The sequence below is a fragment of the Scomber scombrus genome, chromosome 19, assembly GCF_963691925.1.
Source record: "Scomber scombrus chromosome 19, fScoSco1.1, whole genome shotgun sequence".
Classification (NCBI taxonomy): domain Eukaryota; kingdom Metazoa; phylum Chordata; class Actinopteri; order Scombriformes; family Scombridae; genus Scomber; species Scomber scombrus.
The window spans coordinates 15871503-15899020 of NC_084988.1; the positions used below are offsets into that span (position 1 = coordinate 15871503).

At 40.3% G+C, this 27518-nt stretch overlaps 3 protein-coding genes across 3 annotated transcripts in view; 1 reads left to right on the plus strand and 2 right to left on the minus strand.

The window, feature by feature from the left end:
• eml5 (EMAP like 5) overlaps nucleotides 1–17745 on the minus strand; it is a 42335-nt gene extending 24590 nt beyond the window's left edge. The window contains exons 1-11 of the mRNA XM_062440030.1: nucleotides 17549–17745; nucleotides 10920–11079; nucleotides 8505–8603; nucleotides 8035–8103; nucleotides 4145–4330; nucleotides 3440–3575; nucleotides 2587–2788; nucleotides 2154–2291; nucleotides 1779–2035; nucleotides 1389–1601; nucleotides 1138–1305 (exon numbers count right to left, since the gene is read on the minus strand). Of these exons, the coding sequence (XP_062296014.1) occupies nucleotides 1138–1305; nucleotides 1389–1601; nucleotides 1779–2035; nucleotides 2154–2291; nucleotides 2587–2788; nucleotides 3440–3575; nucleotides 4145–4330; nucleotides 8035–8103; nucleotides 8505–8603; nucleotides 10920–11079; nucleotides 17549–17745 (1825 nt within the window). The remainder of the gene's footprint in view (nucleotides 1–1137; nucleotides 1306–1388; nucleotides 1602–1778; nucleotides 2036–2153; nucleotides 2292–2586; nucleotides 2789–3439; nucleotides 3576–4144; nucleotides 4331–8034; nucleotides 8104–8504; nucleotides 8604–10919; nucleotides 11080–17548) is intronic.
• A 1972-nt stretch (nucleotides 17746–19717) lies between these two features.
• ttc8 (tetratricopeptide repeat domain 8) lies at nucleotides 19718–24662 on the plus strand. Its single transcript, XM_062439882.1, has 14 exons — nucleotides 19718–19831; nucleotides 20324–20444; nucleotides 20547–20610; nucleotides 20714–20873; nucleotides 21192–21281; nucleotides 21365–21409; nucleotides 21507–21592; nucleotides 21701–21788; nucleotides 21910–22020; nucleotides 22329–22468; nucleotides 22572–22746; nucleotides 22906–23028; nucleotides 23708–23791; nucleotides 23911–24662. Exons 1-14 carry the CDS (start codon nucleotides 19718–19720, stop codon nucleotides 24025–24027), a joined length of 1518 nt encoding a protein of 505 aa, XP_062295866.1. The 3' UTR covers nucleotides 24028–24662.
• Nucleotides 24508–27422, minus strand: LOC134000529 (CD209 antigen-like). Its single transcript, XM_062439881.1, has 6 exons — nucleotides 27264–27422; nucleotides 26773–26889; nucleotides 25698–25949; nucleotides 25421–25584; nucleotides 25139–25275; nucleotides 24508–24881 (listed from the first exon to the last, which is right to left on the minus strand). Exons 1-6 carry the CDS (start codon nucleotides 27373–27375, stop codon nucleotides 24743–24745), a joined length of 921 nt encoding a protein of 306 aa, XP_062295865.1. The 5' UTR covers nucleotides 27376–27422; the 3' UTR covers nucleotides 24508–24742.
• Between the last annotated feature and the right edge of the window lie 96 nt (nucleotides 27423–27518).

Genomic DNA, 27518 nt, shown 5'->3' on the forward strand with positions numbered 1-27518 from the left:
TTAACAGGTAACTGAGAAATGTACTGTCAAATGTCATTCTGTAAATGTGTTCACATTACTGCAGTTACTGCTAAAGTGAACAGAAATAGTCCTACTTTTTTTGCTGAGATGATAAGATTAATACCACTCTAATGTCGGTAAGTAAAAGTGTAGCTGCAGCTATCAGTAGCTTAGCTTAAAAGACCAGAAACAGGGGGATGTAGCTAGTGTGGCTGTGTTCAAAGCTAACAAAATCCATCTACCAGTTCCCCCTAATATCCACTAATTTACATGTAATATCTCATTAGTTTATTACGTACAATGTGTAAAAACAGGAATTTGCCATTTTTTTTAGGGTTTCTTGGCTGGGATCAGTTGACATGCAACCAATCTTATCCAGCTCTCAGTAAGAAAGTGAATAAGTGCATTTATCAATATGTCAAACTAGTCATTAAAGTATGCAGTTAGAGCCAGGAAATGATTAACTTAGCTTATTGTCTGGAAACAAGGAACCTAACTCTGTCCAAACTTCAAGAAATATGTAACACCTGTAAAGCTTTGTAGTTAAAACCAAATATGTATTTCTCTTTCTCTTATTTCACTCCTCTCTTCCTGATTATGTTTAAATCAAACAATCAAGACACAGGCAGGTTTTTTACATTTTAAAGAGAGCTATGCTAGCTGTTTCCCTCTGCTCCCTTTTCATGCTAATCTCGTCCTGACTCTAGCTCAATACTTTACCCACAAAGATAACAGTGATATAATCTCTAATAATAACTATGAGTAAGAAATCAACTAAGCATATTTCCCGAATTGTCTATCGTCTATACAGTGTTTCTTGAAAGGAATTTCACTAAAAGCATTTTCTGCAATATTTGAGTAGGAAATTGAGTTGAGATCAAAATTTCCATCAGAGTCAAGCACTTAATCTAATTTGATGTTGTGTTGGCAGGAGCCACTGATTTTGTGATATAAGTAATATCAATAATGCAAGTCACTACGTCTCCACTCCAAAGTGGCATTAAAATGCAACAGTTTAATATTCTTAAGTAGACTAATTAGAAGATAAAATGAAAATCTTTCATTTTCAAGAGAAAAATCCCCGCTTTCTAGTTAAACAGTGATTCAAACAGTGACTGTGGCTGGGTGTCATCTCACCTTGTGGAGCTATATGCAGAGCTTCTTTAGATTTTCTCTCAGGAACAAACTTCCACTGGAACACTGAGTGATCGGCCCCACCGATAGTTATGACCCACTGGTAGTCATGTGACCATCTAGCGTTGGTTATGTGGGCTGAGTGACCTAAATACTTTTTAAATTTTGCACCTAAAATCAAGAGGAGAAATTAGCTGTATCAGAATTTTTGCACACGACTTTGCTTAAATATGAATTAGTGGGCTCTTTCTTACCTTTTTTTACACATGGATATCGTAAAAGTTTGACTAATCCGTAGTCGTCAGCTGTTACTAAGACTTGATTGTTAAAGTTGGCATCCACAGAGTTGATATCATTGATATCTGAGTATTTGGGCCATATTCCATTAACTTCAGGGCCCAAAACACACGTCCATGAAGCCCATTGTACCAGCTTCAGCTCCTCCCTGTTGGTCACCTCCTTTCCACCTCGACAAAAGACAGACACATTTTTTTCTCACAAAGCAGCTCTGGGGCAATATTACACCAAAGCAACGGTGCTGTTTTCAGCATTTCGACTGCTTGCATTTTATATAAAACATCTTCCATATGGCTGTACTAGCTGTGATGCAAACATAATTAACCCCTTGACAATCTTGTACTTACTTGGCATCCTATAGAAGAGCCTCCTGCCGCTGCCGTCGTTTGTCTGCAGGTGCTTGCTGTCTGTGGACCAGTCCATGTGTGTGATGAAGCTATTGGAGCCGATGCACTCGCCCACTTTCTTGTATCTCTGCACCACACCGTAGATGTCCACTGAGTTATCATTGGAGCCGACAGCTAAGTGGGCCCCATCAGGGGAGTACTTCAGCTCATGGATGGCCTCCTTCCTGTCCTTGATGTGGACCACCTCTGTCATATCTCTGTAGGGAAGCAAATAAAACTAGCTTTAATATTGAGCTAAAATGGACACCTTTAAAATTATGACAACCTTTGTACTGCATTAAAAATTTCAGTCACCTTTTTCAATTGTGTACCCACCTGACTCTGAGAACAGTGAATGAGCCATCCTTCATTCCCAACGCCAAATGAATACCATCAGTGCTCACGGCTGCACAGCGGATAGGCTCCTCCATGTTACAGCGAGCTATCAGTGCATGATCTATAAGGCTCCATATCCTTCATACACAGAGCAGCAGGATAAATGACAAGGAAAAACAGTGATGAGATTACACAAAGTCAAACAACAACAGCAGTGACGCACTCACAAAAATAGTCCCCACGTACAAAATTATGTTTGTGATGTCTGGTCCTGATATGTATTTGGTCTATCGCCACATACTAACATTTACGTCTGCTTTAATACAATTGTGATTTTTTCACAATCTGTCAATAAATGTACTTTTACACAAGCTCATTCAGATATTTAATCTTTTTCTTCAAAGCTTCTCTCTAGTTGCAAGTGAAGCCTCACCTGACTGAACGGTCGTCACTGCCTGTCATGGCCAGAGGTTTGGTGGGGTGCACGGCCAGCGCCCACAGCTCGCCCTCACAGTGACCCTGCATGATGAGGAAAGGCTTGTTGCGGTCGTGGACCACCACCTCAAAGATTTCACTGTCTTGCGTGCCCACCAAGATGTGATCCCCTCGCCAGCAGACACTGCGCACAGACAACCCTGTCAACACAAAAACACACACACTAAAACTCAGGCAAAATAACAAAGAAAACAAAACATGCAAAGACAAAAGCAGACAGACGTTTGCTGATGCGTATACAGTCATTATAAGAGACAGGACAAGGATAATAAAGAAAGGAGGTGTTAAATAGCCATCTGCAGGCTACCTAAGACGGAGATTTGAACGAGAATACAATGACAGCACATGTTGTCAAGCTGATCTGCGACTGACTCTGGGTAATACAGCGAGAAAAGGATGGAGGAGACGTGCTATATACATATGTGAACATGACATCTGTATACAGCGCTCAGACTTACTAACAACAAGAGGAACAGCAGAACAATGCGGGGACTGCTACAAACAGACTGACATGGTTGTTAACTCCGCACTCAATGGCATTACCCACCTCTGCTATTTTCACCTCTAGCTACTGTTAGATCCAAGATAACAAATAAAGGAGATGGAGGAAATAGAGAACAAGAAAGAAAATATTAGTAACGAGAGCAGAAATGGCATAAAGAATGGCTTTTGGAGGGGGGGGGGGTTCTGTATATTTTAAACAAGTTTGTCCAGTGCCTCAGGCAACACAAATTTGGCCAGCAACATTTCTGTACTCAGATTAAAGGAAAAAAGGGGTTGTTTGACTTCACCTTTATATCCTTGGTCTGTTTCCCTGAGATCAATGACAGTAATTGGTTTGAAGTTGTGATCCCACAGCCGGACGCAGCCGTCTCGGCCCCCAGTGGCAAAACCCTCTTCACAGGCATTCATGCTGAAAATCCCTGACTGGAGGAAATGACAGGCTGTCAGTGAGGATCTGCACAATAAATGAGCAACGACAGAACCGGCCCTGGCTACAGACCACGTGGTGCTGCTGCTCGACCAGGCATTTGTTTAACAAGGCTTTCACAATTACAGACCTGCTACTGTCGCGCCAAGATAACACAGAACTAAGTAACAGGAGGTGTCATTTTAAAAAAATGTATTATTGTTATTGGAGAGCTCCACTGATGGCGCCATTCAGCTTAGTGTTACTGTTAGACAGGGAGGCACCAGTGAAGCCCCTGTGAGACATTTAGTGGTACAAAAAGCAGGAATGAACATGTACTGTAGTTATTATCCCCTCCCCCATCCGCCCATCCCCTAACCCAGCTGTTGATCCCATAGATATCATTTAATCCTGTGTAGCAAAAGACTGATCCTTTTCTACTGAGCAGAATCAAATGAAGCCGGCATGCATGGCTTCGACTCCTAACTTTACTTGATGCCTTCACTGCTATTCTTCTGCAGCAGTGAAGGTATGCAAAAGAAACCTAAACCACAGAGAATAACATATTCCCATCTTATACACTTACCCCATGTGCCCCTTGCACTGTCCTCATCAGGTTGATCCCTTTCCACACGTAGATGTCACCATTCAAGGCACCTGAATATGTGACCTCATCCTTGGCGCAGGCAAGGCATAGGATGGTTTGGAGGTCCCCAGTTTTGCCAAAAATGCCACGTTTGGGTGTGAGAGCATTACCGCATAAGCTCCAAAACTGAAAACACAAACAGAAGAGTGAAAGAGTATGGTGGCTAATAATCCCCCGTGTAATCCTGTCCTGAAAGAGCAAATGGACAATTATGGAGTGTTTGGATACAACAGAGTGAAAATCAGTCACGTATGGTTTCACACACATACAGACACACACACACACACACACACACACACACACACACACACACACACACACACACACACACACGCACAGATATGGTCACCTTGAAAGAAAGCAAAGTCAAATTCAAACGCCACCCTCCAACATGGTGATACTGGGAACTCTTGCTGGGGGTCAGTGCTGTAACCACCTGATCAGCATGCACAGACACAGATGCACACATGCAAACGCGCCGCCTCATTATTTATGGACAAGGTCATTGGGATGCACCAGCACAGCATCGTCTGAAGGATTCATTTTTCAAACAAAAGGGGAGAGAGTGAAAAGAGAGACACTCTGTCTGCAAGGAGATGCGATCACAGGGAGAAAGCTCACAGAGGGTGTCTCCAATGCAGAAACACATCTGCCAGGACGTGAAACCGAGACACACTAATCATAACTGGAAAAACAGCAGGGAAATGACAGAATGACCAATAAACCCCTTTTCTGCCCTTTTTAAAGGAGGATTTCCCTCCACATTAATAAACAGTAAAACCTTGAAGCAGGATGATAATGCTCAGAAAAAATGATGGTGGTTTTCTGTTTTAGTTGATCTGGAGACATTCGATAGACAGTCGCCGAATGCACAAATGAGCTCCTGGGCAGCAGCAGCCTGTCACACCCTCACTAACACCTATCTTCCCTCTGATAGGGCTGCTGTGTGTTAACAGGAGGGATCGATTATCAGAGACAGGCATCACAGGCTCAGATACAGCCTGCCATTAAATATCTGAGGCTCGTACACACCTCAGCAGGGGAAGGACGTTCCTAATCCTGAACCCCTAACTGAGCTTTGAGTGTGTATTTGCATGCGCGTGAGCTTAGGTGTGGGGTCGAGACTGAGGGTTAAGTAGTCAAGATCACAAGTGGGTGAGTAATCTGGGCAGGTATATACTGTGTGCGTGCTGAATAGTGTTGAGGCTGTTGGTATGTGTAAGGGTTGGTTCGGAAGGCGGTGGGAGGGGGCTTTAATTGTGGCCCGGCCTGTTGTGGAGGCAGCAGGGATGGATGCGGCGTGACTGCACAGCCCTCCCTGCCCTCAACTGATAAGGCAGTGAGACATGGGCGCCAGCTAATCCCCTCGCTGCTGAATTACTGAGAGGAGACGGGATGCTGGAGGGGTTTATGATGAGGCCAGGGGCAGCAGAGAAAGGCACAGACAGAGAGGCGAAGCACAGTGGAAAGGTGGAAATGTGACTGCTTTGAGTTGAAATCAGAACTTAGTAACCATTGTGGCTTTCTCTGAATAACACAAAGCATTTTCCAAATAACCCATGGCATAGTGGAAGCTGCTCCTCTTAGCACAGGATTAGTGTTGTGTCATTAGCTCATTTAGCTCTAGTCACTCCAAGGAAAAACCTTTTAAATATAATTAACAAGAGGGCTGTAATTCAACAGCAACCCTCTTCATCTTACTAATAAAATCCCCCGTCAAACTACAGTGACCCGGAGTGGTGTCAGAGCGCTAACTGCTATGCTAAGAGAGGTCAACTCTCTCAGATGACTGGCTGTCAGCGTTGCTGGAAGCTGATTTTTCTCAAAGCTGCTGTCATCCATCCACACAGAGTCAAGCACAAGCTCACCTCTGTGGCAATTCTACCAACACATCATGTGTACTTAACATTTTGACAGCCAATTTCACATGCATACGTACAGTTTTAGATTTTCATTCAATTCTGTGTGAAAATCTATTGGTAGACTCTTGAAAATAGCTAGAGTTGTGTAATCCATCACCATGAACATTATTTTTGTGTTACACTATCGTTGTGAAGTAAAGCAGTTTAATGGCTAAAAGCTGATATCTTTCCCAACAAATTCACAGAAAACACCAAAAGCTATTACAATGGAACTGTAGAAAAAACACATTTGAACATCTAAAACACAGCAAAAAGTAAAATGCTTAGCTTTGATATGAATTAAACAGGATTTGTAGTGGCTCCTAGTCATGGAGTCTAGACCAACACAAGAGATGTCAAAATGAATTGAAAGTGGTGACAAGATGATTAACAGAAGAGGAATCGGAATCGGGGGAAAAAATCAGCAAAACTAATTTACACTGATTTTTACAGACTTTCCCTCTAATGTGAGCCATTTTTCTACTGGATTATTGGTGATGATTTTACCACAATAACAATGTAACTGGTGATGAGCAAGTAGATATTGTTTTGTTGTGGGGGTCACAAGGCAAAGAGGTTGGAATTCACTTGGCTAAACCATGCAAAACCAGTGGTACGATCCTTTAAACAGCTTGTAATCTGCAACTAGTCAAGCAGCAGTGGGCAGAAACTGTAGGTGTGGAGTTTGTCTGTGTGTGGGCAAAGAAGGGCAAGCTAACATTGGAGTCGTCTTGATGAATCAAAACGCAAACTGCCGTATGATTAGCTGGGAGGAGCAGCGTGAGGAGAGCGGTGCGTTCCCAGCAGCCCTGGTCTTCGCTGCAGAGGTTGTGTTTTCAGCCCGCTAGTGAGTGGATTACTGGGGCTAAATCTCTTGGATGCTCTGAGTGCTATAATCGCTGAGCGAGCGCTGGGCCGGGGGAGCAGATGTCACATGGTCCGCAGGGTGAAGGCTGGGGAATTATGTGGGACAATTGCTGGATTGCCTCGGCATCAGAAAACCAGAGGAGACAGGAAAGAGAAGAGCAGGATATGGAGGGGGGAGAAGGACTGAGAGATTCAACAGGGACTGCGGGGCTGGGTGTGAAGATGCATCCAGAGGGGGTTTCTGTGTCACTGGGAAGAGTTCAGGGTGGAATTACTGCAAGGGAGCAGGCAGGTCAAGCTGGATTGGGATGAGGGAGTCATCAGAGATGTTACACCACTGGGAAATACGTATGGTAGGCTAAACCTCCTGCCTGCACCAAACCATTTAAGCATGCTTCAATGTTTAGCCTCTCAGGGCCTGGGGGCACGTTTTCTATCTGAGCATGATTCACTCTCCTACCAATGTTTTGGAAATAAGCTTCCTCTGTGGTTCTGAACTCCTTGTTATTTCCTAATGGCCGTGCCACTCAAGGAAGACATACATATCCCAGGGGAAAGCTTGGCGAAGAAACCCTACGTGAACTCATTGAAGATTTATGAACATCACTCTTCTATGAAAAGAAGTGACAGAGATAGGCTCAAAAAGGGAAATGAGCGCAGCTGCAGTTTGCACAGTGGAGGGTTTTTAAAAGCTGAATAAGGGGGGAGTAGAAGAGTCATGGTCGTCATAAAAAGAGTACATTTTTCTCTCTGCATTGCAGATTACTACAAATTTGAGAGAAGAGACTGTGAGTCATTGCCTGTCCTACTTATGTTAAGTGCCTAATAACCATGGACTGTGGCATAAAGTGAATTTGCATACATCTATTTTAAGGCTTTGATACAGTCATGGCGATAAAGCATAGGAGTCAGAGAAGAAAAGGGCATAGAGCCACCAGATTCTTCAAAATGTTCAAAAAATCAAGTCTGTTTTCAGATATTATGCAAATAAAGCACAAAACTTCAGCTCTCAAGAGATGACTATAATCTACAGGAGGTAAAATGACCAAGAAGCAGCTGTACCTTGATATGTTTGACACCACAGCTTACAAGCTTGCTTGGCTGGTACAAATCCCATGATATGTCGAATATCTGTGGGGAGAAAATACATCAAATATTGGGTTATTGAAACTTCACTGCTCGTATAGTTACAGTTATAGTTACATTTTTATTCAAATTTAATGGCCAGATTTGGTGCAAAAAACACAAAACCAGAGGAAATAAAGAGACAAGTGTGCCTGTGTGCGTGTTTGCATCGGCTGTGTTACAATGTGTGTGGGCTGAATTGGAAAACAGCTGCCTGTATTTCATCTTTTTAAAATTCCTTTTCATTAGCCATGCACCCTCTCAGACAAGCTCTGGAAAGCTCACAATCAATCAGGCCTAACTTGTTTATATCCCCTTTGGGCAGGCGCTCCATCCTGCATTTATAGCTAATTGAGGCGATCGATACTGAGCTTGTGACGGAGACAGGCGAGGAAGAAAGTGTTTACCCTGTCTGTATGACCAGGAGCGGCTGCCAGAACCTTCCCTCTCCTCCAGTCCCACACACAGATTGTGTTTTTAGAGTCCAAGCCCACGGACACCAAGCACTGCAAAGAGAACAGGAAGGGAAAAAAAGACATCACTTATAAGGCATCACAGATTGAACGGATGCTGCTCTGTTTCACTAATCACAGCGAGCACACTTAGCTACCTCCACTGTAGCATGGCAGGCCACAATGAAAAGGCTAATAATGGCTACAGAGCAGAGCAGAACTGAACAGTTGTCCAGCCCCTGGCACTTCCACTGAGCACATGAGTGTTTTTGCTGGAGGAGCCTCCTATAGCTGCCTGAGTGAGTAGGCAGCAGCAGCAGCAGTGGAGCAGAAGAGAAGAGAGCAGCTCTTATGGAAATCCATCTCCACTCTGCAGCTTGCTTTACATGGCAGGGGATGTCCTTTTTGTCCACTGCTGAATAAATGTTTGGCTACAGATAGAAGCATTTAGTGGGGCATTTGGACTGTTTTAAGTTGTTTTAAGAAGTCTGTGTTTTAATGGTGTGCAAAGAGACTCTTGGCGATGAAACCCAGTGAAAACATACAAATGACAGGATTGAAAAGTGCAAAGTGTTCTTTTTGACTCCAGGGATTGCACTATTTAATGGATTTTCATGAAATTTTGTACAGACAATCTTGGTACCCAAAGAATGCATTTGATTTTATTAAAGGTTGGTGATCTGCTGACTTTACTTAAAGTGCGACCACAAGGTTAACTTCTTTGGTTTTGAGTGAAATTTCTCAACATATATTGGATGGATTGCCATGAAATACACATCAGTGCCCCTCCTCATGAGGAACTGTACCGACATTAACGTTAAATCTGGCACCATCTAATCCCTCAACTGTACTTTGTGCTTAGTGCTAATTTGCACATTAGCATGCTAATACACCAAATTAAAATGGTTAACATAGTAAACACTATGCCTGCTATACATCAGCATTTTAGCATTTTAATTGAGGGTTCATCAGAAGTTGTATTCAATATCTTACCAATATCTTATCTTGTTATCTTAAACGTAACCTCAACCACAGGTGACAAGTAGGCAACTGGCTACAATAGTCAGAACAAGAGTACATGAGTAATACTCTTTGTACCAGACAGCACAACTGCAGTTCATTCTGAAATATCTAGAGGAGATGTCGTAAACATCAGTGCATTTTTTGACATTGTTTTAATGGACGGACCATGTAATGACACCAGGCATTCTTCTGGATTGTCCTGACTTCAGCTCTGCCTTTTTCTGATCCAGGGAAGGGTAAAGGAGATGGAGAGTAAACACAGCCGCTAAACTGAGAAGCGATGGAGCCTCCTCTTGCTTTAAACACTGTCACATTCCATCTAAATCTCCAGCTCTCTACCCGAGCAGGAAAACAGCGCAGGGTCATCTCCCTATCTCTTACTGCAAAATACAGGAGGTATAACTCCACTCTGAGAGCTCCTATGGGAGAAAGCGAGAGACATGCAAAGATAAAAACCTAGAAGTCCGCACCTATTGATTTTTGTACTCCAAATAAACATTAGGTTTGAAGCTGCAGTGTGTAAACACTAACTGGTGGCAAATCTGCAGAGAGCTGGCTTGAGATAACAAGGACTAAACTGAAGATGCTTGAATGATTATAATGATTAACAAATAATGCATACATGTTGCATGGTCCCAAAGTTGTAACAGTATATTATTATATAGAATATTGTTGTGTTGTTTAGCAGCTATTTTGATCATCAATTTATCATTTTAGTCATTTTTCAATCAAAAGTTCTAAACATTTGATGGCTCCAGATTTATAATCGTAAAAATCAAATTAATATATTAATTTTTAGACTCTTAGTTAGACAAAACAAGCAAATAGCCTAAAAGAAACTGTTGTTAAACACTGTATAGATTAACTGTGTAGATTACATGATTAACTGACTAGCTGAGAAAATAATTGTTTGATTAATCAATAATGAAAACAATCAGTCCTTATTTCCACATGAATATTTCAGGCATTCCTTGGCTCTGAGGCTCCTCTCACCTAAACATTACCAGGTCTTGTCAAACTCTGTGATGCAATAGCACAAAACATTGCAGCTGACTATTTTCCTTTAAAAATCTTTTAAAAAACACAGCATGTCTGAGTGCAGCTGTCCAGCTAATACTGCCAGAGTAATTACAGATTTGTTATTCCCAAACTCAGCCCAGCAAGCTAGCTGCTGAAGCCTGCCTGCAACTCTTGAGTGGAGTTCTGAATGTCAAACTGAACATTGCTTCTTTCCGCCCTGTCTGCACTCTGTGAAATTAATACTTTGTGGTAAAACAATAAAAAAGTGAGTTAAGTGTGTTAATCAGAGCCAGTACTTCTCAGGTTATAATTGTGTCACAACTATACCTGTCCCTCGAGGTCAAAGGCCAGACAGGCGATGCCATGTGTGTGCACATCCTTGAGGATGGACACAGTTTGCACAGTGTAGGAGTCCCACACACAGATGTAAGGCTCCTTTCCCACCTGCCCGGTGGCCACCAACACACGCTCCGGATGCAGCGCTAAACTGTAAAGAGTCAGAGAGAGAGCGAAAGAGAGAGACAGAGAGAGACAGAGCGGGAGAGACAACATCTGATTAGCTTTGCCATTTTGCATGTTTGTGTGTGTTTGTGTGCGCTGCGAGCAGAAGAGGGATTCACGCTCCATGCGGAAACCACTGGGATGAGATGAACACATTAAGTCCATGATGGGTCTGAACAGGGAGGCAGAGGGGCAGCTTGACGAGGTGAAATGGTTCAATTAGCTCAGTCATGCTCAAACACACACAGCCGTGCTTCATGCATACCTACAGGGCGTTCATGGAGTCTAAAAAATCAGTGGAGGTGAATCTGTGAATTTCATCGTCTCACTTATTAATTTTCCCAACATTCCTTGAACTATTCTTTGACAGATTCACCTTTCCTTATTCATCTGGAGTTTCCTCGCATCACTGGGCATACTGTATGTTTGTAACACTGTTACATAATCCCCCCCCCCCCCCCCCCCCCCCCACCTCCCTGCTCCCCCACCTACAAGCATTCCCACTCTACAGCTGAGCAACAGCCTGCTGCATAAATCTGTCACTCCCTCCCCCTGCTCCATCCATCCTTTCAGCAGCCGCCAGTCACGTTTCAGGCAGGACTGAGTGATTCACTGGGCAATTCTTCCTCTTGCCTCGTCCTGGCCTACATATTTCATGCTGCGACGGAGCTCCCTCCATTATAATCAGGCTGCCTGTTTTGCCAACTGCTCTCCAGAATTTCTAATCCTGGCGTGCATTCAGACAGCAGGCCACAGAGGCTGCGCAGGTCAGGCAGCATCAACCTGCTGAGTCAAATCAGCTCACGACAAACGTGGCTTCCTTTTATCTTAACTCACATAACTCTCTTTGTCTTTCTCCTTCCAAGTTTCCAGTATGAATCTTTTTGTCTGACTTGTGACACCTCATCTGCATTCAAAAAATGTGACAAAACCAGGGACTTGACAAACCTCGGTGGTGTAACAACGCTGAAAGCTGAAATGGGTAAGATGTGACAAACCTGACGTGATTTGATCTGTCTTCTTTTACCCCCCCTTCTCTTTGTTCTGTCGCATTCCCACCCCACTTCCCCACCTTTTTTGTTAAACCTCTCACTAACCTGGCACAATTTATCATCTTACTTTTTAATGAATTATATAATCAGAGCAAAGCAGCTAAAAATAGCATTCAGAGGAAGAGAAGAGTGATTGGAACACTTTGAGATGCAGACAGCAAATCTGTTTGGTTTGACTCTGGAACAACATGAAACAACGCTGAAGAATAAAATCTCCAACAGTGATGGAGCCCATCTAAGGCCAAACCTTACTTTGGTAATCTCTGCTGAGGTGGACAAATAAAACAACCTCCCTGTGTGGATTAAACACTGACACTCAGCTGGACTTTCACGTTAGTTATGTCTCATATCGTAACATCTTTTTTATGTTTATGTAACAGCCAGGAAAAATCAAATGCACTCTGAGCCAGCTACAACAAAATCCCTGTTTCACTTACATTCCTATGAGCTGAAGCGCTTGTTAAATGCCAACACTAATGACTTAGCCTGCAGTGAAGTTATTCTGTTTGATATAGGCTACGGCTGTTTGATGCAGCTGTCTGCTAAATCCTGTAGCTAAAACTATCCAAACTCAGCAGCAATAAAACAGGCTGTTTTCATGTAGATAGCAGACACATAAACAGCCGGGAGAGCTGATTTCTCATGGTGAAGATGCAAATATGCAACATGGGAAGAGCCCAAGGTCGACTAAGCCACACATTGTAGCGAGACACACTTGACACTACTTTTTAATCCACTCCAGGATAAAAGATGTCCTTTCTTTAACATAACTCAAACAAAGCCATCTATTTTTAACTCATGCAGACAGTTAAATACGGGCAGGGATGATGACAGTCCCTGGTGATTTGTTGAGCTCCTGAGACAACTTTGATTCACCATTCTCCAGCAGAAGTTGCCTTTGCCTGATTTTGCCTACATGGGATTAAAAAGGGAGCAGAGGATAAGTACATTTCTGGAGGTCCATACAGGGATATTTCCCAGGGTTCAATAAAGTGTCTTTAATCCAGCCGCCCATCAAACTCCAACTGAAACACCTGTCCATACGCACTAAAAATAGAATAGCTAGATTGGAAGTAAGCAGCATGTGTAGCGCTGCTCTGCTTTGGTAGATAGTCAAAGGTAAGGTAAGACATGAGGGATTATTTTTTCCTGCCTTCCCCCTTTCATTTGATTTTAGAGGTCTGAAGACATGGAAATGCAAGAAAAAAGCAATAGAAAAGGCAAAGTATGCTGTTTTTAATTGATGTATTACTCACTCGCTTACCAAACTGCAAAACAAATTTCCTTTAGGAACAATAAAGACAAAGAAAATGAAATTTCCCCCCCTATCTGATTAAATATTTTGAGATTCCCAAAGGGTTGAAATCAGCAGGTTATGAAATAGTGGTATATGCACTATGTACAGTACATTTTCAGTATTGTTGTGTTCAGTCAAAGATATTGTGATTAACTCATTTGGTCAATATCCTGATTGCACTATGATAATCTATTGTCAGTGTTGCCGTTTTCTCATGTGGATTGTGTGAGGGTAAAGTGAGGCAAAGAGAGCCTCATCTGTGTAAAATATTCATAACACCACTAAAAACCTACATCTGTCCTGGTGTACTTTTTAAATCCCTGTGACAACAATGCTGAATCATGCCTTTTTGCTAAGTGACTGTACTGAACTCTGGAGGAACCTAATTGTGGAGGACAGAACTGCCATTCACAGAGGGGCCTGGGCAGCTCAGTGATGTGAGACACGGCAGAAGAGCTCAGTATCTCACCAACACTCTGCACAAAGCACCTGGAAATGTGCAGGACAGTAAGTAATGAAACAAAGCAGACATACTAAAGGTTATCACCATGATGTGTTTTTTCAACAATCTTCTCAACAGATCTTCTTTTACTGGACATATCTCTACTTCTACTGTATGGTTACTGCGATTAAAAGTTACGAGCGTGTGGGTAAAATACATCACAATAGACCACAAACCACGACTGTCTATTACTCAGCATTAAAACAAAGAAAGATAGAAACGGGGATCTGTGAATCATATCTGTAAGCTCTAATGGCCGTTGTCAGTAATAAGCCTGACAACATTCCCACACACTCAACTACGATAACACACCAGGGTCATTAGTTCCCCATGCAATGCTTCTATTTGAGCAACAAGAATATTGCTGGAAACTCAAATATACAGTATTGCATGAATATTCAGTGCACTGTAATTGGAGCTGGGACACTCAGAGCTTCGTGAGGAGGCAGGAAATGTGAAACATGTTTGTCAGGTTTTTTTCTGTTAACCTACGCTTGCACATTAATATTCTGAGTTGGTTCACAACAATATCTCATACAGTTCACAGAACACAAATATAATACTCGAGTCTGCAAACCTGACACATTTGTTGTAGGCACCTTCTTCCTGATTCTAACACGTGATTATTGAAAATTCTTAAGCAATATTAATTGCTGGTTTTGTTTTAGTGAGCTTGGTCTGAAACAAGACCAGCCTTTAGTCTGGCAACTTTAATCCATAACTCTGGCTGTGTTCCATCATAAGGTTAACGAGATATTGTAATATGAGACAGCCCTTTATTCCTGTGTCCATAACTCTCTCTCATTAACTCTCACTATCTATCATCACAAAGAACATGAATGGGATAGGACAGAAAATAAAGCGTTCAACTGCTGGTGTCGGCTATCTGACATCTTTACATGCTGGTGCCAGTCGCTGTACAGACAGTTATACTTCATCATTATTGCAATAATTTACTGTTTGATTTAACAAAATTAACTTTTCAAATACACCAGCATGTAACAACTATTTGCCTTGATGATACTATAAAATATTAATTCTGGTTTTAAAAATCTGATTTCTGATCAAAGTATAAGCAAATAAGACTAAAACTGTGAGTTTAACCAAACATTTATACTCGACAGATTTCAATAATTAGAGCTGTAGACACAATTCACTTGGTGAGGTTTTCCATACAATGCAATCAATTACACAAGGTGTACAGAATACGCAGGAAGGCAGGCAGACACGTTGATACACTGAACCCATGAATCTGAGTTGGTGAGTGAGACGGGGGAGAGGGTAGCACGCTACTACTCCGTGATGACACAAATATGTTCCCTCCCCTCCACCCTCTGTACTGTAACGGTTACAAACACTCAATGCACGCAAAGCACCTTTTAGTAATTCAGCTTATTTTTAGTGTGCATTTCTGGGTTCTGAATGTATTCATGTGCATGGGTCAAATCTGTGGGCATGTCCTACATGCCAGCATGATTGCCAACAAGAAAGATTAGGCATTGTATGGAAAAAGCCCTGCAGCAGCAGTATCAGGTTCTTTGAGTTTCAGACTGGAATTTAGGGCTGGTTTAGGGCGTGATATGAGACTAGATATCATCTTATATTTTGGATATCATACTATAGCATAAATGTTGTCTTTTCTTGATTTTAGAGGCTGCATTACAGGAAAGTGATTTAATTGTGTAAGCTTATCACAGTCTTCATCATATTCTATCAATATCGGGGTATTTTTTGGCAAAAATATTGTGATATTTGATTTTGTCCATATCACCCATCCCTACTGGGAACTGCAACAGTGTGACAATAGAAAAATATGAGAATAACAGTTTATACAATAGTCATTTTACTAACACGCCTCCAACTGAACTGTATTTTAACTAAAACCTCTTCAGCCTATTCTGTTTTCTGTACCAAACATCCTGCAATTTTACATACTTCAAAAAGCCATACTGAAATACTAGTGTATTCCATGTCCTCTGTCATGAACGATATCAGCCTTTCATTCATGTGAAAACATGACTATTAGCTCCTCCTCATCAGACTGGAAGACCAGTTTGAAGAGGCTGCAGGGCGAGATAAAACCAGGAGGGAGAAACAAGGGCATCAATTATCTCATGAAGTACAACATCTCATTTATATGGAGCCCACAAATAGCAACCAAAACAGAGCTGTGAATAAGAATAATGAGACCATCAGAGAGAAGGAAAGGATTTGACTTTTAGTGCTTTCTGAGGGGGCTGCATCTATTGCACATGAGTAAGTGCAATGTGAGTACCTTCCAACAGTTGTTCTGCACTGAATCTGCTGAGGAACCATTTATGAAGGCTTCACAAGCACTCCACTGAGAATTATAAAATGACTATTACATGATCCATGTCAGTAGTAGACACAAGAGACCCCTAAATGTTAATTCCTTATTTCTGCAAATGCACATTATTTTTATATTGTTGGATCAAATATGAAAGGGTTCAGTCAGTGACTCCCCAGGTTCAGTGTCTGAACTCAGGCACTTCACCTGCAAGGCAGCGGAGGGTTAGTATCTCTATTGTCCAATTAATAATGGAGCAGGAGCCCAGCTGAGTAACGACACAGTATATAACGCAAGTCATCTCCAGGCCAACCCACACACACATGTCAACACGAGCGCTGGAGCGTTGGACACAGCTCATTGTTGTGTGGTATTCTAGAAAACAGTCAGAGGAGTGTTAGATCATTGCATGTGTGCGGTGAAACACCGGCTACTTTGCTGTGTTTTTAGTAAAGAGCAGGTGCTTTGAGGTTTGTCTGGTCATACAGAGATTTAGTCACCTCAGCGTTACTGCAATCCACAGAAAGTTAGAGCATTTTTCAGAATTGCACCTTAGTGTTAGTGTGCCCTTTGTCATGGAGAGACAAAACAGATTGTTCATTCGGAAAATCTTCAAAATATGTTGAAATGTGCCTGCTATCAGGCAGGTGATGAATCCCTAAAGATGGTCTTTAAGTGCAAACAGTCTGAGAACACCAAAGAGAAAACATTTTTGAAAATCTACATAAAGCGAAAACTATTTTGAAAATCTTCCAATTGTTTAGCTATGTATTAAGCAAAATTGCCAGATATGTTCTGTTTCAACATTGTGAGAATTGGATATTTTTCTCATGTTTATATTGCTGTAATTTGCATATCATTGGGTTTTTGAAACAAACCATTTGAAGAAATCACCTTGAGTGTTTTCTTACATTTTGCAGATTAAATGATTCATATAGAATTCATGCTTAACCCTAATGTAACAATCTAGCATCTCGGGGACTACAAGAGGAGTGAGGAGTGGCAGCAGAGTCCAGCACTGTGTGGAGGTTCAGGCTCAAACGCATCTGCCACTGCTGAAGTGCCCTTGAGCAACAACAACTAAGCCTGGGGATGCTTCTGTGTTGCTGGGTACTACTTGCAAAAACAATACATATATCACATTACATTACACAAGGTGACACCAGCACCCACAATGACAACACTACAGGATCAATTCATTTTCTGCTGTGAGTCTGTGTGGTGCTGTCCGAGGTGCTGAAACAAACCTTTATCTGTGTACTGTGTGTATTATTATTTAGTAGCCTAGTAGTCTACCTGATTATGTCATCGTTGTGGCCCAAGTAAAATTTTTGCTTGTGCTCCCGGGTGTTGTACACAACTCCCACACCGGCGACAAAATAGACTATCTCCTTGGCGGCGGTGTAGTACAGGTTGTTGCGGCACTGATGGCCCCGGTATCCGTAGACCCACTCCAGTCTCAGGTGGCAGTTGGGAGCAGTCCTGTCAGCCATGTCCGCACTTCCGTGTGTGTCTCTCTGTCGCTATCACGAAGGCTTTCTGATACACTGTCATTCACCAAAAAGGATTTATTTTAAGCCCGTGTGTCCCATTAGTTCCGTTGCATGTCCACCGGTCCAGTGAGAGCGTTGAAATGAGGCATTTTTTTAAGGGTTAGTGTGAATGGATAGTCTTGCTGTCTGTTCAGATATAACGCCTCTTTTTTAATGTTTAGAAGCACGTTTCTAAGCTGCTGTTTTCATCATGAGGATAATAATCCACTTGTACTTCTTCGCTCGTGCGCTCCTCCTCGACACAGGTCAAAGCTCCTGTCCAATCCTACAAAGATGGAGCTGTGTGCTGTTAGTCCTCAGGCCCCGCCCACAAAGATGACGGACCAACGCCTCGTCCAATCAGAGCCCTAAAGTCATGCTAGAGGGGAGGGGAGAAAAAAGCAGGAGGGGACTAACTCGTCACGACTAAAAATTTAAATGTGCTCATTTCAGACTCATTTTTAACATTAACTTCTAATGTAAAAGCTTGTTTTTTTAATGGGTAAATTCCACATACAAAGAGCAAAATGTTCATCCTTACTTAGCATAAATATCTTGATAGATCTTGATGAAATGTATCTTATAGACTCCCAAAGACTGTATGCTAAAAGTATATTTATTTATTTGTTTATATTTACTTATTTACTTACTGGAAATAAACCTTTTTTTTCTTCTTTTTTTCATTTACAGTCTTTGATCTTACCTGGTGCATTGAATTAACACACACGTTTGGTATTATTATATATGATATTATATAATATTATATTATATGATTATATTATATTATATTATATTATATTATATTATATTATATTATATTATATTATATTATATTATATTATATTATATTATATTATATTATATTATTAATTGTATGCTGTACATACATTTGTACATGTCATTTCAGTATATTTCACATATTATATTTATTGTAAACCCTTTCTTTCTCTTTACATATTATTTAGTATTACTTACTTTTGTGTATATTTTGACTGTTGTGCATCACAACAACAAGGTCAAATCTTTGTAGGTGCAAACCTACTCGGCAGTAAACCTAATTCTGATTCTTTGCAAAATAATTTACAATGTATCTTGCTGCAAATTTTCTATAAGTTCATTCATTTGAAAAAGCCTTTTTAACATTGAAATCGTGAAATATATAAAAAGGGTATATGTCTTCTTCCATGTACTGTTAGTGTGTTATCTTAATATAATTAAGAGAAATGCAAAAAGTACATAATCTTACTACGCTTAGTCAATAAAGTGTACTATCAGCTCTTATATTTCAAGACTTGTAAATGTCCTCAACAAATTAGATTTTTTAAGATGATAAAGACACAATACAATATATGTTTTATGTCTGCTCACAATAGCATCATAGAGGATTATTTTGCCCCTCACGCAAATCATACAATTAAGGAGAAGCATAGGATGTTATTTTATCTTATGACAACACAAACAACAACAAGAGAATACAACTAAATTTTAGCGAATTATGTTTTGTAAATGTTATATCCTTCAGTTATTGAAGTATTAAATTATTATGCATTTTTAAAAATGTATCTCAGGTTTAGTATTTTATCATAAGTTTTTTCCTTTATTGATATTTGGGGTTTAATGTATTCACTGTACAATACAGTACAATATACAATGCATTTTTATCTTAATGTCTGATTCTGATAATAGTTTATTTTCTTTTAGTTCAGTTTATTTTTCACTCTCTTTTCTTTTCGATTCTTTTCTTTTCCTTTTAGTTTAATGTAGTTTAGTTTAGATTTCTTTTCTTTTCTTTTCTTTAGCGGAAGCTACGACAGTGACGTACCGCCCTTCTCCGTCGTTGCCGAGCAACAGAGGAAGCTTTGGTTTCGCCATAATCCCATCTTCGTTAAAGAGCTAACTGATTTTACGCCTTTTTTTACCCCCGACCAAAGCTATGGAGGTGACGATGGACCCTTTGTTTCTGGCGTGGAGCTATTTCAGGAGACGAAAACTCCAACAGTGTTCTGATATTTGTACAAAGATATTACAAGACAACCCGTACGACCAGGTACTGATGTGTAGTTAGCCGGGTTAGCTTAGCAAAGCCTGCAGGCTAACACAGGCAGACATGTCCAGAGCAATTTAACTAAACTAACTTCGCGTTTACTGGCACCTTATTGAATCTGTATGTATCCTGATTGTAGACACCACATTTCATTCCGCACCTGAAATGTCACCTTTGTTTTTCTCTACACGATGTCTTACTTTCATTTTCTTCTTTCTCCTCATTTCTTCATATCTGTCCTCAACATCCTTCTTCTCTCAATAACTCACTGCATGCTGTCTTAAGGACTCCTCCTTGCTTATCTCAGAGGTAACCATGACTGCAGATAGTTACCTCTCTGTCATCCTGTTTCATCCTTTTTTTTCTCCTGACTGTCACGTTTTTACTCCGTGGTTATAGGAGGAGGCATTATATGATTCAACATTGTGTGTGTGTGTGTGTGTGTGTGTGTGTGTGTGTGTGTGTGTGTGTGTGTGTGTGTGTGTGTTTTCATAGGCTGCCTGGAGCTTGAAAACCCGTGCGCTGACAGAGATGGTATACATAGATGAAGTTGAGGTCGACCAAGAGGGGATTGCTGAGATGATGCTGGATGAGAGCTCTATTGCTCAGGTTGCACGTACGTTTCAGTTCTGTCTCAGTGCCTTAAAGTTAAGCAAATAAATAATTAACACATTAAGTCAATGTTTAAAGTTGTGTGACAGGTATGACTCTCTTCCAGGCCCTGGAACATCATTAAGACTACCTGGAACAAGTCAGGGTGGAGGTCCTACCCCGGCTGTCAGGTACTGTGTGCCAGACAATGGTTGAATAAGGCCTGGAAAATTTAGTACACTAATAACACTGTGGAAAAAGACAGATCAATTTTTTTTTTTCATTGAATTTTAGGCCTGTGACGCAGTCAGGGCGTCCTATCACAGGATTTGTGAGACCCAGCACACAGTCAGGGCGTCCTGGGACAATGGAACAAGCCATCAAGACACCACGCACTGCGAGCACTGCTCGACCTGTCACTAGTGCTTCTGGTAGATTCATCCGTCTGGGAACAGTGAGTGTGCATGAGTCTGTATGTGAAACACAATTATACTTTTCCCACTGATATTTCCCCAGTCAAATCAGGTCAACAAACAGTATACATGTATGTATAGTGGAGTCATAGAAAAAAATCAGAGACCACTTTGAATGTATATTCTTTTTTCAAATCACAATTTGTAATATTTAACAAAATAGTTTCCACTGAGATAATTGTGTTTTATTTGACTGTTTTTATTATTATTATTTACACTAATATCATTAATGCATCAATATTTATTGTTGTTTATTGTGTTATACAGTTTGTTGACATTGTGTTTGACTGTTTCTCCAGGCGTCAATGTTAACTAATCCAGATGGACCATTTATAAACTTGTCAAGACTAAATCTGGCCAAGTATTCCCAGAAGCCCAGTTTGTCCAGGGTAAGACTGAAACTGTGACTCGCAAACAAGTTAATTGTTAATTGTTGTTATTTTTTCAGTAACGTATCATTTCCCTCCTCTAGACACTGTTCGAGTTCATCTTCCATCATGAAAATGATGTGAAAAATGTAAGTGGTGAATGTGTTTACATTATAAATGGAACCGGTGGGCATTACAATGTTGCATTCTTATATTTTTCAGACAACCCTTTTTTTTCTTTTCCAGGCATTAGATTTGGCTGCTCAAGCTACTGAGCATGCCCAGTTCAAAGACTGGTGGTGGAAAGTTCAGCTTGGGAAATGCTACTACAGGCAAGTAACTCAAAAACATATTAATTGTTATATTCAACAATCTTGACATTCATAAACCCTCCTTTTTTGATAATTTAACCAAAAGATCAATCTTTCTGACCTCTGCAGGCTTGGTTTATATCGAGAAGCAGAAAAACAGTTTAGATCGGCTCTCAACCACCAAGCGGTGGTTGATACATACCTCTATCTCGCAAAGGTAGTGATAGAGACATCTTAACAACACTATACATCACTTAAAGTTGTTGCACAATCAGAGATACTCTCTAACGCCAAATGTCTGCTATTAAATAGAAAATCTTGTTTGTGTTTTCCTTCAGGTTTATCAGCGCCTGGATCAACCAATAACAGCGCTCAGCCTCTTCAAGCAAGGCCTGGACCAGTTTCCTGGTGAGGTGACCCTTCTAACAGGAATCGCTCGCATACATGAGGTACAGTATATGACTGTGGTTATTGTTACTATATACTCCACTATCTAGATCAGTGGTCTCCAACCCTGCTCCTGGAGAGCTACTGCCCTGCATGTTTTAGGTATCTCCTCATTCTAACTCGTTATCAAGCAGCTGAGGCTCGTCAAAGGGCTTGATAACGAGTTGATTATTAGAATCAGGTGTGTTAGAGTGAGGAGATACCTAAAACATGCAGGGCAGTAGCTCTCCAGGAGCAGGGTTGGAGACCACTGATCTAGATACAACTCTCAAAGTGAGAAATCACATTCTCTGTCTATACTTTATCACAGGAAATGAACAACATAGCATCAGCCACAGAGTACTACAAAGATGTCCTCAAGCAGGATAACACACACGTGGAAGCGATTGCCTGTATAGGCAGCAATCACTTCTATACTGATCAACCTGAAATTGCCCTGCGGTTTTACAGGTCAGGCAAACTTTTATGAATAATTAATGTGATGCGTTGTTACAGTATACGTAATGAGGAGTTATATCCCATCTGCGATTCAATATGCTTCCCCCTGTGTTAGACGGCTGCTCCAGATGGGGGTGTATAACTGCCAGCTGTACAACAACCTGGGCCTGTGCTGCTTCTACGCTCAGCAGTACGACATGACTTTGTCCTCATTTGAGAGGGCTATGGCCCTGGTGTCCAGTGATGAGGAGCAGGCTGATGTCTGGTACAACATAGGACAAGTAGCCGTGGTGAGTTAATAATCCCCAAATTTGTAACAGAATACCAGAATTACTTTATATGATTTTCAGTTTAAATAAATCAAACATCGACTGTTAACAAATAAAACTTACAAGCTTACAACATAGAAAATGAAGTTAGTATGCAGTGCATGTGTTCTGTCTTTTCAGGGCATTGGGGATTTGGCATTGGCCTACCAGTGTTTTAAACTGGCTTTGGCTTTTAATAATGACCACGCTGAGGCCTACAATAATCTTGCTGTGCTGGAGCTGCGCAAAGGTCGTATTGAACAGGTAAAAATATTATAAAGCCTCTATTACACTGTTACAATATGGGGTATGAGATCTTATTGCTTTTGTTGTAGATCCTCTAAAATGATGTAACAGCCCATTAAAGCCTGATAATTAAACTGTCATTATATATAAAACTAAATGTAGTACCAAAAGATAGTAAGTAAAGTACACCCAGTACAGTATTGATTGTTTTAAAATGGTGAAAAATCTATTTAACGTGCTGTTATAGTGTGAGACAGATGTACGAGATTAAGGAAACTGAACAGCATCACGGACTGCCTGCTTGTTCCCACGGCTGCCATCACAAGCTGAAAAAAGTTGCTCACTGTCCTCTTGTGTTTTCTAACAAGCACTGTTTTGTATGGGCAGCGATGTACTTATATGTCATCTGTCGTGGTTATGTTTGATAGGAGTTAGCAGAATACTTAATTGGGATGATTTTGGAGATGTCCCTATCATTTCCTCAGGTGTTGACTGACTGTAAATGAGAAAATACAGGTTGTAGTTAAATGTCTGGGGAAATGGCAGTGAGAAATGTAATGTCAGATTTTCATGTCTAACTCACGTTAAATGAAAAGATTTTGAGTGAAAATAAGCTAAGAGTCTGTTTGAGTTTATTTTTTTATTTTTTCTGTAACTTTCTTTAAAAATCACACTGCTTTTTCTTTCTTTGATTCAGTCTAAAGCCTTCCTGCAGACTGCTGCATCACTGGCTCCTCACATGTATGAGCCACACTTTAATCTGTCCATTCTCTATGAAAAGGTAATTATGACTTTAATTCATTTGAGCATTTAATCAGTGGAAAGGTTAGAGACAAAGTTTAATCTCCATGATCAAATTTAAGAGGAAAAATGATTTTTTTTTTGTTTTTCTCTGTCCAGATTGGAGATCTTCAGAACAGCTACACTGCAGCCCAAAAGTCCGAGGACGCCTTTCCAGAGCATGTCGACACTCAGCAGCTTCTCAAGCAACTTCGGCAGCACTTTGCGGTGCTGTAAGCCTCCGACCAGCACGCGTAGAGAAGCAAGGTGCAGTTAGAATGATATAGATGTATAGAGATTAAAAAAACATAGTTATCCAAACCCTAAAAGGTCAGAAAAGATGATTTTGTGTAAGAAACATTTGTAATGAGCTCTCAGGTCAAAGATTTACAGTGTTTGGATATACAGCCTCATCAGGTTTGTCATATTCACCTTTAAAAAAACAAACAAACAAACAAAAGACACAGAGCAGCAATGTTTCAGGACTTTGAGTTGCTGCTTGTAATCATGTTTGGATATGGACATAATTTTTTGTTTGTGTTTATTTATTTAAATGGTACCTGTACACTTAATTGTTAGTTTATTAGGTACAACGTTAACCTACTTTAACAGAGTTTTTTCTAATGACTTCCAAAATGCACAATTTGTATGAAGGTGGAGGTTTTCCTGTTAAACTTGTAGCTTAGTGTATAGACTTGAATAGCAGTTATACAAATGTACATAGTCATGGCAAAGATTTTATTTATTACAGTAAAGTGACTTAACTTACAGTTCTATAGTTCACTTCATGAATCAAATGTATTTTTCGTATCTTGGACCTTCCTTACCATTTTGTAGTATCATCAAATATCAACATGACAATAAAAAGGAACCATTCAGAATATGTGTGAAAGTCTCTAAAGCTGAGTCAATTCTTAACTGGTAATGATAAGAAATTACATTAACTGGCAGACTATGGTGTCATCTCACAAATCCACTTCAGTCCATGATTGCATGGAGCATCATTCCAGCCCTGAAAGGGGTTTTCTCTGGGATACATAGCTGCACAGTCCTCATTACCCTGGTTGTTGGGCTCTCCAATATTCCAAAAGCTGAAACAAATCATAGGTTACTTTGTTGAGCTGTACTATCTGCTCTCTCACTGTGGACAATGTTAATTTCTTTTATAATTAAACAACTTATTCATATTGAACACCAGTATTACAAATGGATGATGCTCTCACTTTAGAGGAATAGAAAAATAATCTAGTAATTTCTGTCTGTTTATTGATTCATTAAATCATTTCCTAGTGTCCAATAAAAATCAATACATTCTACAACCACAACATTCACATTATGTAACTTTTACCCTTCAGTCAGTCTCGTTCCATCCAGCCATCTCCATATCCCTTCGTCCTGCACATCTCTCAGGCCGATCCAGAAGCCACTCAAGGATATTGGTCTTGAAGGGTCTTTATAGTTATTTATCAGGTCAGTTATTGTCAGCTGATACACCAGAAAAAAAAGATACATGTATGTTAATTTATTTTGTTTGGTTATGTTTGACACCAGCCTCAGACATTCGGGAATAACACATAAAGTATCACAAACATAGACGATTTTGTCTAGCAGTACCGGTATGTTGACTCACCTGTTTCTCTCTGCTGTCAATCACTACCAAGTCTGCACCGTACTTCTTGCAGTACTGTCTAGCTTCTTCCCACCCTCTGCGTGAAAGATTATCAGACCATGCGAAGAAGTAACACAATGAGTTCATGAAAGTCCATCCTGGTAAACAGTGTCTGCAGCCATCCTCTGTCGCCAGAAGAAGAAAACAGGAACATGATTTTAGTTAGTTCGATGTTAACGTCATATTAAGTAGAACTTGAAAGCTCAAACAATCAGTAAAAAAAAAAAGAAGCTCTTACTAATCATCGGTATGTGCGATTTCAACATTGCAATCTCATTTTGAATTTTGTCAGTCTGCTTCCTATAATCTTGGATTCTTGTAGTCAGGTGTTGAAGCTCCCATTTGGTGATTCGTTGCTGATTGATCTCGTTCGCCAGCTCTTTATTTGCTTCATCCCTTCTTTGCATTGCATTGTTGTAAGCAGCCTGCAGTTTGACCACCTCATTGTTGATGTACGTCAATGAATATTGCCCATTAGCAAGTTTGTTATCTGTAAGTGGTGAAGATGTGGTGTTACTTAAGTACTTAAGAGTACAGGAGTAGTAGCAGAAAACCAAATCATAACGTGTATAATAACATTTCTGGTGCACAGACATTCATAACATTTACTTAACAAGTATAAGTACTTTTAACAAATATTTGACTTTATTCTCATATTCACTCTTGATGTTGGCTAAGGATTAACTGTACACATACAGCCGTAAGACGGTTAGTTTATAGTGTGTTTATGGTGCATTGCATTGCAAGGTGTTATATAGCACTGATACCCAACCTGGAGGGGCCGGCCCCCACTAGGGGTCACCAAAGCTTGTTGGGGTGTTGCGAGGATTTCTCGATTATAGGGGTGTAAGAAAACTTTTTAAAAAACAAAACATTTTATGTCTTCAAAGTTTATGTTGTTATTTAAGATATACATTTTAAATTCCTGAGGGAAATAGCTGGCTTGTGAGCTGCTAAATTCTTGACCATGTTCACTACATGTTGGGCAGACTTACCAGAGCTTGCCAAAGTTCACTGATTAAACAGCTGATTAGAGCAGTGAAAGGCAACCAAATCAGCAAAGTTGTGACAGATAAATCAAAACAATGAGTTAAAATGCACTTAACAGTGGAAGGTAACTGCATAGTCAGGTAATAATGTAGCTAACATACACTTGTTACTTGATGATTAACTTGCTTAAAAATTGACTTTCAACCTTTCAAATCTCAAATATTGTAATTGTGAATATGATGCCACCTCCTAACTATCTAAAACCATCATATTTTTGCAATAATGTCAATGTAAGCATACTTTACGTGTTGATAGCAACTTACAGTAGACTCCCAGGCCAATATCAACTGTCAACAGAAGGACGGCAAGCACTGCCAGGCTGATTGCAAGCCGTCTGTACTGATTCAAACTGTATTCAGGTCTCACCATTGACATGGACACTACACAAAGAGGTAATGGATCATTTTCAAAGCCACAAACTATCAATAGGGACTCAGTAATATCAAAATAATATGCACACAGTGGACCAAGGTAAAGAAAAAATCTAATAAATGACTCCACATATAGGTCACTGAATTGTGTGATGAGTTTACAGCAACCAGATCTCAACCCACTACATTAGACTTATATAACTATAACTTATAAATAAAGTTATAACTTCATCTGTCTGTATTAAATAGTAAGATTTATACATATATCAGCACAGTCATTACATTTATATATTTTGCCAATGCTATTTTACAACCTGGTGCCAATATTCAAACAGCTTGTTGCTGATGTACACACTCATTAATTCACTTGTTGCTTACTATACCTTGCCGTTTCTCTTGGTTGGAGTACAGATGGTGCTCATCTACATCGTCTTGACAAATCAGTGTGTTGTATGTTCGCTCAAAAGCGGTGCCTGACTTTTCTCTGTCCTCCATTTTGACTGTTGAGATGAGAGCAGTCTGACGTGATTGACCAGAAAAAGAGTATTTGTTAGGACATTGCCCTTTATGTGTGTGTGTGTAACATTACAAACAGAAAACCAAGCTCGTTTGTTAAACATTTACAGGGTGTGCAGGTA

Excerpts from the sequence above, each read along its gene's own strand:
- ttc8 (XM_062439882.1), top strand. The coding sequence starts at position 19,718 with ATGGAGGTGACGATGGACCCTTTGTTTCTGGCGTGGAGCTATTTCAGG. Across the intron at positions 19,832-20,323 it reads AAGACAACCCGTACGACCAG|GCTGCCTGGAGCTTGAAAAC; the intron begins GTACTGATGTGT and ends GTGTTTTCATAG. Across the intron at positions 21,282-21,364 it reads AGAAGCCCAGTTTGTCCAGG|ACACTGTTCGAGTTCATCTT; the intron begins GTAAGACTGAAA and ends TCCCTCCTCTAG.
- LOC134000529 (XM_062439881.1), bottom strand. The coding sequence starts at position 27,375 with ATGGAGGACAGAGAAAAGTCAGGCACCGCTTTTGAGCGAACATACAAC. Across the intron at positions 25,585-25,697 it reads ATCGCACATACCGATGATTA|AGGATGGCTGCAGACACTGT; the intron begins GTAAGAGCTTCT and ends TTCTGGCGACAG. Across the intron at positions 25,276-25,420 it reads TTGACAGCAGAGAGAAACAG|CTGACAATAACTGACCTGAT; the intron begins GTGAGTCAACAT and ends CTGGTGTATCAG.